Genomic DNA, 13,436 nt, shown 5'->3' with positions numbered 1-13,436 from the left:
AAATTCACTCAAAATGTAATTAGCATTTTCCTTTAAGTAAGTAGAAACCTGATTTTTTTAGAAGCACAAATGATCCTTGATGATAAATTTAGGTGAACTTGAAACTATTTAATATTTCATATGCAAAAATCTGGCAAAGATTCCACACATTTGTGACTTTCTTAGTAATTTGGGAGCAAGGCAAACCCACTTCCCAAATGCAGGTTCATAAATATTCAGATGGTGGGTGATTGTAGTAAATATGGAGAAATATTCAACATGTTACAACGTTTCTCAATCAAATATGCTAAATAGCTCTTTCATTCATTGTCCTGAATAAAGAATTCCAACGTGGCAAAATGATTTCTATAAGAGATTCATGTATGAAGTTTGAAAAGCAAATTTGATTAAAAAGAAAACCTAGCTCAAGCAATTCATTGAAAAAGTTGCTTTAAATATAGCATGGAGAAAATATTCAAATACTAAGCTGCTTGGAATGTCTCGGTCTAATTGCCTCATTTGCATTCTGCTTAGGTATTCAATCGATCGTCATACTGACCTGGACAGGTTTTTCACGATTAATCCAGAGGATGGTTTTATTAAAACTACGAAACCTTTGGATAGAGAAGAAACTGCCTGGCTCAACATATCCGTTTTTGCAGCAGAAATCCGTAAGTATTCTCCTAAGGGTTTTGATTCTACTTCGCCAAATATTATTCCTTCAGACTCTCATATATATATTCTGGAAAATGACAGCTGAGATGGAACACTTTTTTTTTTTAGTCTTAAACATATTTTTCAGTCGTTAAAACTTATTTTTGGTCATCCTTCTAGGAAGACATATAAACACATTGAGATGTTTTCATTTTCTTTGGCAGAACTGGGTACAGACTTGGCACATGGGCTGATAGCCCTCAGCAGCTTGAAACGCTTAACAATCGTGAAAGATTCTCCACTTTATCCTGTCACTCAGTTTTGTTTAAACCCAGAGCAGCAGAATCCCTGAAGCCAAGATTTGTGGGTTCTCAAACTTGGTCATGCAGGGGATTATCATAAGGGCTTGTTGTAACAGAGATTTCTGGATCCCACCCTCAGAGCCTCTAACTCAGTAGGTCTAGGGTAGGGGTCTGAGAATTTTCCTTTCCAACAAATTCCCAACTTGTATGATGTTGCTCTGGGGAGACCCCACTTTGAGAACTGCTGTAATGGACTATACTCTGGGGGAACCAGGCTCCATTATAAGCATTTAGAATTAATCCTCTGCAGAAATGGAAACATGCTGTATTTCTTACTGGTCTAATGTCAGCCTTTATTCTAGGACATCCTCCTCGCACTGGACTTAGCATACTTCAGGTTTTGGATGATTTTTATGCCAACAATGCCTTTCCCTGCACTGCCCATATGAATGGCTGGAGCTCACTCTTGCCCAGGAATAACCTTGGACCAACATGGATTCATCCCTTGCACATATTTACTGTCTGAATTCTCTCCTTTTAGACAATCGGCATCAGGAAGCCAAAGTCCCTGTGGCCATTAGGGTCCTTGATGTCAATGACAATGCTCCCAAGTTTGCCGCCCCTTATGAAGGCTTCATCTGTGAGAGTGACCAGACCAAGCCACTTTCTAACCAGGTAATGCTACTTTCCCCTGCCCTGGTTGTGAGCAAGGCATTTGGAAACGGAGTTTGGGTTTGAGAACATCACCTGGACCTACCTCCCACTGCTCAAGAAGGCATCAGAGCCCAGGTTTAGCTCTGGAGCTATGTTCTCTAATTAAAACCAGAATTCTTAGCCAGCCAGGAATTTTTGAATAAATGATATGCCAATGTCAGCATGATTTATTTATGGGCCACCTTTCTCTTTCAGCCAATTGTTACAATTAGTGCAGATGACAAGGATGACACAGCCAATGGACCAAGATTTATCTTCAGTCTGCCCCCTGAAATCATTCACAATCCAAATTTCACAGTCAGAGACAACAGAGGTTCGTACCAAGGTTCTTGTGCATTCAGGGAAGTAGAAATGGAAAATAAATGGCTTTTATATTGCAGAGCACAAGTGTTTCCCCTAATCTTAATAATGCCTTTCGGTTGAAGAACAAACAAGAAATAATAATGCCACCTTTATATTGAGACGTGGGCTCATTTGGTGCATGTGAATGAGTGAGTCTAATTTTATTTTACTTTTTTTTTTTGTTGGCTTTGATATTCATGAAGCAGTGGGAAAGCCAAGTGGGGAAGCTTACAGGGTCAATATGCAAACACTTCATTTATCTTTTTTTTAAGAGGTTGATAAACCCTTAGGGGGAAGCATGGCTTTATGAATATTGCTATCAAGTAAAGCTTTAAAAGAGATTAGTTCAACTTTGAAAGGAATGTAATCTTTCAGCTGGCCTTCCCTTCCCAGCAGTTTAAGTGCAGTGTGGTTGGGTTTAGCTTGATACCTAAAATTAGTTGTAGGATTATTGCCTGAAGGGCGTGAGTAAAGCATTGTTTCACCACTGCAAATGTGGCAAAATTTAATGTGATTTCTACTTCTTATTTCATTAGTCAAGGAGGCTCTAGATTTGCAAATTATTCAAAGTAGCTGTTGTTGTTGTTGTTGTTGTTGTTGTTGTTGTTTTGGTGTTGTATAGGCCAAAACTGATGCAGTCCCTTGACAAAGTGTTGGTAACAGAGCCAGGATCAAAAAATAAGTTTCTGGACTCCTGGTCAGACTATTTTGGTCTGCATCTGTTCCTATAAACCTGTGACAATGCAGGTCTGTAAAAACAGGAAGACAGATGCCATGATTTGACATAGGAATAAAAGGTGGTCCTTCTGAACATATGTTTTCCTTAGACACATGCTAGCTATGTATGAGGTTATGGATTACATTGCTTTCTTGGTGACTGAGGTCAGGCTTATAGGAACTTAAATGAATCTTGTAAAGTAATATTACTTTTCCATTCACCAGTATCAGTGTTATCAATGTCATAAATACTGGTAACTGTGTTCCAACACCATGCCAAGGTTCTTTCTATACACTATCCATTTAATTCTCTCAATGGCATCATAGGGAGGTGTTATTATCATCATTCCCAATTTGAAGATGAGGAAGACGAGGCACAGACCATTAAGTAACTTATTCAAAGTCAATTGGCCACATAGGAGTGAGACCTAGGCAGAGGTCACAGCCTAAACCACTGTGCCCTACTGGGTACACAATTAAAAAAGAGAAGTGGCTCCCATGCTCCTGGGATACGGCAGGGTATGATTGACATACATTATTATTTCTTAGACTGATTTGAGCACTTCATTATGACCCTTATAGATCAAGCCCACATACCAAAGGAGTCTGTAGGGTAGAATGTCCTGTGTGCTATGATGCCTTCTTAGGCCTTGCTTTCTGCAGTGGGCATGCTTTTGAGAGCCTGGATGTGAAGGAAATTGAATGGAGAGACGTGTTATCTAGGAACCCACAAAACAACCCCATAAATCACCTTGAAAATGATTCTCATCGTGTAAAAATAGAGATTCCACTTGGAGCTCTTTAATTTTATATCATCTAGGATTTTTCTTTTGCCTTTGTCTTTGGTCGATGTGCATGTGTGAGCACCTTAAACCCCTTAAAGAGACAATTCTGCAAACCCCTGAGATAGATGAGCAGTTCTCAGTGAGAAGCACACAAACCACTAGTAGAACACACGTGTAACACAGGAATTGCCTTTTGTAAAGGTGGATTTCTCCAAAACAGGGAGACCCTGGCACGTCATGGGTATTTGATAGATATTTACCAAGCTGAATTGACCAAGGTGGCATAAAAAGCATTTTTCCAATACTTTCTAAGATATGTGTGTATCTTTATTTGTGTTCATGAGAACTCCCTGCTTCGACTCTCGGAATCTTAATTCCCAGATTATTCGAACCCACCCTGGCTTGATAGATTGCTACATTGTTTCAGCCTAGGCTTATGTCAGTTGTACGACGAAGAAAATATTGATAAAAAAATACTTCGGCAAACTGAGTTTTATCAATGAAGTGAAGTAATCTACTTGATTGTCCAGAAAAGTCTGGTGTTTTCACGTGCCTCCTAGGTTATCACCACTTTTAGTATCAGCTTTCTCAAATATCTGTGGTCAGACTTTTATCTGTGTGCTCATATAATCCCCAATTCACATTTGAGGTCTAACTCCTGGATGTATTCCCGGCAACATCCCTATTTATCGCTGGTCGCCTCCTGAAACAGCTGGTGTTTCTAGGCTTTTCTTACTGCACCAGCCTCACCTCCATCACCTACCCTGTCTTCTTTTTATGTGTGCGATAATATTTAGTTGCTGTTCACCCTCTGGAAACGTGATACTAAGACCTATTGTCCTCTAGGGAGCTATACATATTTCACTTTGGCACCATACTTTGGGGACGCCGTCTCTATTTCCAAGGAGATTATATTGCCACGGACAAGCCAACCTCCTGCACAGTCTGTTTCCCCTGCCCTTCCCTACAAGAAACGAATCCTATGTGGAACTACCACTTTTGCAGGGAATTACTACTTTTTAAGAAAAATGACTTTATTAACTATGGCAAACAGTTAACGAAAGCTCCCATGTTTAGAGCTATTACAAAACCTTTAGAGCAAATACAGTCCTATAATTATCATTTAATAGAGTTTCTTTCTACCAGCTCCTAAAAGTAATTACATATTGAAGTGATCCAAAAGGAATAATCACCTTCCACGTCCTATTAATAGCCTACTGAGTTACCAAATTTCCCGGCTAAGACTGTTTCCCATAGAAAACGTGAGATAATGGTTTATAGCATGCTGAGTAAAAGCATCCGATTTCTCTCTCCTTGAGTGTTTACTTCTGTTATGCCATGTAAATAATCAGGATTGTGTTTGCCTAGACTCGGCATAAGCCTTTGGCTTCTTTAAAAATATAACAGGGGAAGCCATCTTAATACACACAGGCCTTTTATTTCATTTTATCTTGCTCCTTCCTGCAGCCTGAGCTTCAAAGTCAGCTCAGCAGGCAGCGGGAGAGAACACTGGATAACTAACTCTTCAGCATTTGAGTCCATCTTAGGCTGTTAATATCGAGAATGGTGCTCTTTGGGGAGATGAAGAGCTGATCCGCCCAGGTTTTGAGATGCATTTACTTTGAAAATACCACACTTACAGCATCTTAAAAAAAAAAAAACATAAGAAACATGGAATGAATACAAAAAGGGCAAAGGAAAAATAACTGAGACTAGCTCTTCTCGTGTACCTAGCTCTACATTGGTTTATAAAACCTTCTCACAGCCATTGTTTCACATAATTCCTAAACAGCCCCCTGAGGTAGGCGTAGTGGGCATTTTTGTCCCCTTTTCCAAGAAAGAATATGAAACATCAAAGACTTGCCTAATAAGTGAAGTTGAACTGGAAAGTTTGAGTGTTTGAAGGGTTGTCCGGTGTATGTATCACATTATATATTATGAATGTAAAGCTTATGTCTTTTCTAATTAATTCTTTTTTAAAAAGGTCTTTGTTTACCCTGTAATGAAATAATAGCAATCTTCAGAAGAGAAAAAAAAATCTAAAATTAAAGTCAATTCATCCATCTAGGATTCTAGGGAAAGTGTGAACAGAAAAGGGGAAACTGTACTTCGATTTTAATTTTAGTCACAGCCTTAGGAACTGTAGTAAAATATATTTGCAAAGAATTTTATACTTTTTTCCACTGCATAATTAATACATATTCTGGTAGGAAAATTAGGTGGAATACAAACAAGCAGAAATAAAATTAAAAATAATAAAATAACCTGATAATATACTACCTAGAAATAATCACTGCTAATTTTCATAGCCTTCCAGACTTTTTCTTGGCATATGTTTTGATCTTTAAAAAAGGCAACCATAAAAAAATCTCACTTTTCCCCTACATAATAACATGTGATACGCACTTTTCAGTATCATTATACTTAGGACAACATTTTTCTCCCTAAATATCCTCCTAACTTCATTATAAGGGTATGTAATACAAGTTGACTCTTGTTGTGTAAGTACATTGTTTTCACACATTTCTGCCAAATAAGTTATTCTTTTAGGATGGATTTCCTAGAGTGGAATTACTATACCAGAAGCTTTTGATACCTAACTGACAAATTACCTATCAGAAATCTTATACCATTTTATAACAGCATCAGTAAAACAGGTAAGCTCCCATTTCCCCACATTCAAGCCAACTCTAGACACTTACTCTTTTTAAGTGATTCACAGATGGATAAGTGGATTATAATCACATGTCACATTTAAAATTTTTCAATTCCTGCCATTACTAGTAAAGTTAGGATTTTAAAAAAAATAAGTATTGATTCCTTTCTTGCTTTATAAATTGGCTCCTCATGTCCTCTACCCATTGTCTGAATTGTATATTCATCAGTTGGCTGTTGACTTGTGAAGTCTCATCACCTTTTAATGCCATTAACCTCTGACTTATCGCACCTACTGCATGGATCTCCCCAGTGCTGCAGTGTCCTCTCAGTTCTGATTATGCTGTGTTCTAAAGTATAGACGCTGCACTTTTTGTATCTATTTTTCTGTTGAGTATTATTCTTAGTGTGGCCTTCCTCTTGCAAAACTGACATCAGTATTCACCTAGCTTTTCTTCTTTCTTTTATATATATATATATCACGTTTCCCATTTCAACCGTTTATCCATGTGAAATAAATATAAGGGCTCCCTTTGTTGGCCATTTCCTGAATATCATTTAAGATAGAGTCATTTCTAACCGCTTTGTGACACCATCTGATCTTCACCTACATTACATACTATTAGATTTTTTTTTTTTGGACTTGCATTCTTCCTAGTCTATCCATTTACTACTCTCATGGTAGTATCATATTTTTCTTTAATTGCATATGTATAGTATATATGTTAAAATCTGACCAGTGCTTTGTCCACATTATTTTCACTTTATTACTCTTTCTTAAATTTTGGTTTATTTGTGCCTCCAGATATAACTTAGAATTACTTTTCATTTATTTTTTATTTCATTTATAATTTGTGCCTGATAAGTATCTTCATGGATTTTATCGAGTTTACCTTAAATTTATGGATTAATTTAACAACTGAAAATTTGAAAATATCCTTCCCATCCAGAAGCATGAGCTGATTTTCCACTGAATCAGTTCTCTTTTTATTATCAGAGATGCTTTGTAATTTTCTTCAGTTTTGTTGTATGCATTTCTTATTAAGTTTATGGCTAGATACTTGATATTTTGGATGCTGTTATCAGGTAGATTTTTAGATTATATATATTTTCTAAATGAAAATTTTTAGTATAAACAATGTATAAACATTGTTCTAAAGTGATATAACTTCTCAACTTATTTTCTTGGGTTTTCTAGGGAGATAACTATATAAAAAATTTGACAATTTGCTTCATCCTTGGGTTTTTTTTTTTTTTGGTCAAATTCATATATTTGCACCTTTGAATACATGTTAAATAATAGCAGTAATAATGGCCACTTATGCTTTAATTGGATATTACTTCAAGAGTTTCATCATTAAGCATAAAATTGGTTGTTAGATGAAAATTAAGATTTGTATTATGGTGTGTGTGTGTTTATGTTTTAGGAAATTTCCTTTCCATTATTATTTTATTTAAAAAACTGGATGTTTAATTTTTAATCACAATTTCTGGATTGTAAGAAGATGACGGTGCTTTTGAACCTTTGCCCTAGCCTAATGTCTTGATAAATTAAATTGAAATATCCTGCTATTGAACCTCATATTTTTAACTTCCAAACCTCTTATTCCAAACAATGATCATTTGATAAAATAGAGAGGAGAGAGAGCAAGGATAAAGATTACATGCATGGCTTCAGCAGTGAATAAGATGTCAGGAAGTTCCCAAAGCACATGCAGCAAAGTTCACGACGTTGTGAAAGCACAGCTAACTGCTAGTGACTGTTCACGACCAACTACAGAGGAGCTACAGCGATAATGTATCTCCTTAAAATTCTTGTATGACTCTCCACTTCCGTGGATTTTACTGAAACTTCATAGCCTACTGAGCAAGAAATGATATGATCTACCTCCCATAAACTCTGTATCTGTCATCTCTTTCTTTTGCTACCTTAAACCATAAACTCCAGACACTTCAAAACACCTCTGGCTTCCCTAATACGCTGTGCTCTCACACGTCCATGCCTTTGCTCTGCGGGAAGTGTGCTCCTCCTGCCTAGTATACCTCCTCTTTCAAGTGTCACCGTAAGTGAAGTCTCTTAGGTGAAGCTTTGCTGGGCATCCCCAGCCCCTCTTGGATGCTACGTCCTCTGTGCTCCAGGAACACTGCACTAAATAACCTCTCCTATTTTTCTTATCACTCTGCGTCCTCAGCGTACATTTCCCTATCTGTCTCCCATTAGAATTTGAGCTCGGTGGGGACACTATCCCAGGACTTAAGTGGGTTGACCAAATGCATGAATTAAAGTGAAAGAATGGATGGGAGAACATGTAATGTGCTTCAGACATTTCAGGGATTAGTTATTACTGTGGAAAAATGATTATCTTATGAGATAAGCTTCAGGCTGAAAAAGACAACCCATCTTTTGATGTTGGAATGTTCTGAAGGAGTCAATACCACATCACCCACCCCTTCTATCCCTTCATCCATTTATTATTTATTATTCCACAAAGATATATGGGACATCTAAGGTTTGGGTCCAAGAAGAGATGACTTTCAGATGCATTTATTTTGCAAGTATGTTGTCTAATATGGGCCAAGTTGCAGATCAAATGAGCTCTGATACATGCTACATTCAGAGTAAAGTTTGAACTGCTAAAAAATTTTAAAAAGAGAGCGAAAACAACAACAAAAAGTTTGTATGGCAAGCAGGTCTGAGTGGGAAAGGGAGGAGAGCCAAGATAGATTTGCCCTGATTAGATCAATTGGTGAACATCTTTCCTTCCTTTTTTTTTTTTTTAATTTTGTGTGTGATGAGCACCACCAAAAAGCATCCAAATATGCTTCTGGTTTTTCACTTTTATAATTTAAAGATAGCCAAACAGATTTCTGTGGAACTTTTCTCCCCTTTAATTGCTTCAATATGGAAGATGTTCTGCTGGCAGATCAAAATGGCAGATGGCTTTTAATGCCCTGCCTTTTTCACTGTATAAATAATTATGTTCCTTTTCTGCCTGAAATTCATTGCTGCAGTTTGTCCAACACAGAACACAGTTGATCTGGAAACCGACCCCCTCACCAACCCAACAGAGAAAGAAATGGGTCTTCTTTGTGGATAAGGGTATCCTTTCAGGGTTCCCTCTGGTCACTGACTTAACTACTCTTGGGATTTCTCAACTCACTAAAAGACCCTAAATGTTTATATCCCACTGAATTCCTTGGTAGTTTTCCTTGTCTTAAAACCAAGAAATATGTTCCTTTCTCCCTTCCTATCACTAAGGAGAAAAATGTCCTCTAACAAAAGTGGAGGGAGAGTTGATTCTAAGGATGTGATAAATTACAACAATTGGAAGTCTATTGATACCAACAAACAGTGCACACTTAGATGCCTCATGCACACATGCATGTAGGCAATTATTCCTACAGTGTTATTTAATTGCATTTTGTATTTTGCCGATCCCTCAGAATCAAACGTGTTAATTAAAAGATAATGATCACCCCAACTCCCCTGTACTATGCAGCTCTTTGATTTAGATGGGAGACATTACAGCCATCAGAGTCTTGGATTAAACCGTTTTCTGCATTAGTATTTTAAGGCTGGCCTCAGAGAATTTACCTCATTGTAGCATTTCCTTCATTCCAAAATATTGGGAAAATAATAGATTTCTTTTTGCCTCTCACATGTTGGTTTGTTTCTGAAGGTGTCTGTGTTTCTGGAAATGCTGTGGGAAGGGAGGTGTTGAGTGAGTTCCCTTAATTTCTTGTAGGTCTCTCTGACATAAAATTCATAGGTTTCTAAGAGCAGCTGTGTTGTCTTTTTCTATCTGGATCCAGCTGTAGGCTGTGATGGGGTCCATCTAATTAACTAACCATGTTAGGGAAATTTGGTTTTAAAAAAAGAATGAATGTAATTGGCATGCGGTAATATTAGGATTCTAGGGTTAGCTGCCCTAGTAAAACTGCAGTGAAACCTAAAGGAGTCTGAATCCTAGTTTTGTTTGTATTTTCCATATTATTGTGATCAGTTGCTTCCCTCTTTGTCAATTTATTTTTGTATAAAATAAGGATAATTATACTTTCTGCACATAATTTAAAAATTCTGAGATAAGGTATGTGGAAGGAACAAAGAATAAGGTCTGCAAATATTAACAGCTCAATAAATGTTACATAGTTGAATCTGACTCACCCTAAATAATAACAAAAAAATTAATGAGATAAAGAGATGACGATATTTACCAGGAACAAAATCCATAATATAGACACAGGCAGCATTGATCAGGTGGGGTTCAAAAGTACAAACTAGGAGAAGATGGAGGCTGAAAATTGACGGCGAGCTAATGAATCAGTGAAATCTGACCGTGTGGAAAAGCCAGATTGATGCTGAGATACAATGAAAGAAATGTCCTTCACCTGTTCATTCCTCTGACACAAAACACTGCTAACTGAACAAAGATGAGAGAGACAAGGTTCTTGTCTTCGAGGAGGTTACTGTCTGGTGGAGAGAACAGACACTCAGTCTCCACACACTGTCAAATACGCACCATAAGCAGGGACTACAGGTAGACAGGCAGTTCACACGGCGCTCAGAGAGACAAGGCAAGGCTATTCAGTTCACCTTTCAGCATTAGTCATATCAGAAGATAAATTCTACAAAAGTATTATTTGACATTTCTGTGATTTCAGTCCCTCCCTCAGAGTCAAAGTGGCAAACACTGGCATCAGAAATTAAAATTAATTTTTCAAAAATCACAAATCTAATTGAGTATTAAAAAACTAAATAGCTAGGTGTTTCAATTATGTCTTTTGTCATCGTGTAGCATGTGCACCTCTGAAATTATTAAAGCTTAAAACTCCACTAAGACTTTTGGGACACACACTATATATATTTTTTTTCTTTCATTGTCATGATAGAACTGTTGCCACATTTCTAAAAAAAGAAAAGAGGGCCTGAGAGGAAAGTAATCAAATAATGGTTATTCTGCTAGCGACTGCATAGCTGTCTTCAAGTGTGCGGGAGTTTTTTATGTGGTAGACAGATGTACTCTGTCTCTGAGGTTTGAGCAGAAGGGGTAGAGTAGGTAGATTTAGGTCAGAAGTGAATAAAATAAGAGCAAGGCCTTGGCCTAGATTCTGCAGATCTTTAACAGTTTCAAGAGATGGGCTTCGGTCAGATGCACACAGTGCCTGTCTTCACAGGCTCAAGTGTTTCTGATCAGGTTGGTCCGTGGGGGAATCTTTAGCTTTGGAGCGGAGAGGGACAGAGGGAACAAAGTGGTAAGGAAGAGCATCTTAAGAACTATAGGAAAGCTACAGGGGTGACATCTCTCACCTTAAGCCAAGCCTCTCTCCTGACTTCATGGTGAGAACAGAAAGTACTAATCCTTTGCTGTAGTGCCTCCTCTTTTTAAGTTATTAAAACGCAGGGGCTATGCCCACTCACTGCCCATTTTGCTCTGTTCCCAGTGTATTTTTTGGCTAATACCATGTTGGCACCCAGTGCATTCTATCTTTCGAGGGCTGGCTTCCCTATCACAATTTGCCCTTTTCATATCAGTTGTCAGTGTCCCTCCCTTGGGTGACATCATCATCATAGCCCTCCCATTTGCATTTCCAAACTGGTACCATGGAGATCATCGTTATCAGGAACTTTGACATTTTGCTAGCATAATGACGAAGTGTGCAGATAAAAACAGCATGTGATTAGGAGTCCAGGTTGCAGACATAAAAATTTGAAGCCTGAATTTATTTTCCATTAATAGAAATACTATAATTTGTACATGACATATACTAGTAATTAATGGCTTCATTTGCAAGTTTTTGCTGAAGTGGGGAAAAACAAGGAACTGCTTACGTATTTGTGGCCAAGGATGAGAGCAGTGGGTGTCAGGATGAAACACCGAGGTCTTTGAAAAACATTTTCTTAACCATGGGAAATACGTTATGTGGGACTGAAGAGCATGAACCATCTTCCTACCTCTGTATGATGAGCCTTTCTGTGTAGGCAACTGCATTCAAAGATGCAATGATATTTCCAAGAATTCACTTTCCTCTCTGTTAATATGTTTCTCTTTCTCATTAGTCTACTGCTCAAAGAGGAGAGTTTCCAGAAAAGAATTAGTATTTACTGAGCATCTCCAGCAGTCTGGTATGGTGCTTAGTACCTTTATGAATGGAATCAAATTTAACCCTAAAAAGTATTACTTCACTGGATGAGAATATAGCAGCTCAAGACATTTACCTAATATGTGTAAACGTCAGGCAATTAATATGTAGAAGAGTCAAGATTTCAAGCCCAGGTCTGTTTGACCCCAAATACTGAGAGATTTGATCTGTGGAATTTTTATAAAGGAGAAGGATCTGAGAAATCTCTTGACAGAAACTCAAAAATCAATACAACATTTGTCTTTTTCTGCCTCATCTTATTAACCAAGGAACCAAATTGGCACTTCCCTGAAAATGTGTCCTCACAGAAGCTTTTTTTTTTTTCAATTGGGTCATCCATGAACCTCAGGAATGTGTATGTCCAAAATGAGGGATACGCTCTCAGAGACAGATAGGGAGTAGCTGGCTAATTAAAATAATTTAGGTGAGAGAATTTGTAGCCAAACTGAGAATGCAAAATCGATTTCCAGTAGAGGCTTTTTAAAAATTGTTATTTTGTTTCTTTTTTCCATTTGTTTTTCTAGATATTTTTTTCATGGAGTGGCTCTTTTTGTTAGTATAAGATCTGTGATCAGAGTGGATCACAAGAAAGCCCATCACAGAACATGGTACTGATGCGTCTGAAATGGCCCTCCCCGCAAAAAACTCATCCTCCCATTGGTGCTGGGGCCGCTTAGATGCAGAGCAACAGGGCAACCTAAGTGCCAAACTAGTCTGTCTAGACACGTTTCTTATGTGTCCACATTTACCCTTCACCACTTCACCAGCCCTGGAGGATCTCCATACTGAGGGTGAAGTTTTCTCATAGAAGGATTCCTGAGCCCTCTGCAAACACAGCCCCAAGGACAACCACTGGCTATTATTACACTGTTTGTTTCCAATAACAACCCTATGAGGCATGCTTGATATCAACCAGTGTCCTCATTTTAAAGATGAACAAGAGAGGCTCTGGCAGGAAAAATGACTCATTCTAAAGTATGTACTTGGAGTATGCCCAAGAAGAGAACTTCAGTCCATTTATTTTCGAATGAATCTTAAAATCCATATGTGAACCATGTTTGACCAGAAGACATTTTTTTAAAAGTTCTTGAGAGTCTGTTGATGCATAACTTGGAGGCTGTAAAGGGTTCAGTCAGATGGGGACTTT

General features: G+C 37.8%; 1 protein-coding gene across 3 annotated transcripts in view; it reads left to right on the top strand.

The window, feature by feature from the left end:
* The window catches only part of CDH11 (cadherin 11), a 141,862-nt gene that overhangs the window by 123,037 nt on the left and 5,389 nt on the right, over window positions 1-13,436 (top strand). For all 3 annotated transcript variants that reach the window (XM_032486455.1, XM_006189294.3, XM_014563101.2), the window contains exons 9-11: window positions 514-650; window positions 1,477-1,610; window positions 1,845-1,962. In XM_032486455.1, the coding sequence (XP_032342346.1) occupies window positions 514-650; window positions 1,477-1,610; window positions 1,845-1,962 (389 nt within the window). The remainder of the gene's footprint in view (window positions 1-513; window positions 651-1,476; window positions 1,611-1,844; window positions 1,963-13,436) is intronic.

The sequence above is a fragment of the Camelus ferus genome, chromosome 9, assembly GCF_009834535.1.
Source record: "Camelus ferus isolate YT-003-E chromosome 9, BCGSAC_Cfer_1.0, whole genome shotgun sequence".
Taxonomy (NCBI): domain Eukaryota; kingdom Metazoa; phylum Chordata; class Mammalia; order Artiodactyla; family Camelidae; genus Camelus; species Camelus ferus.
The sequence above is the reverse complement of the archived record's forward strand: the minus strand, read 5'-3'. Positions and strand labels throughout refer to the sequence as shown.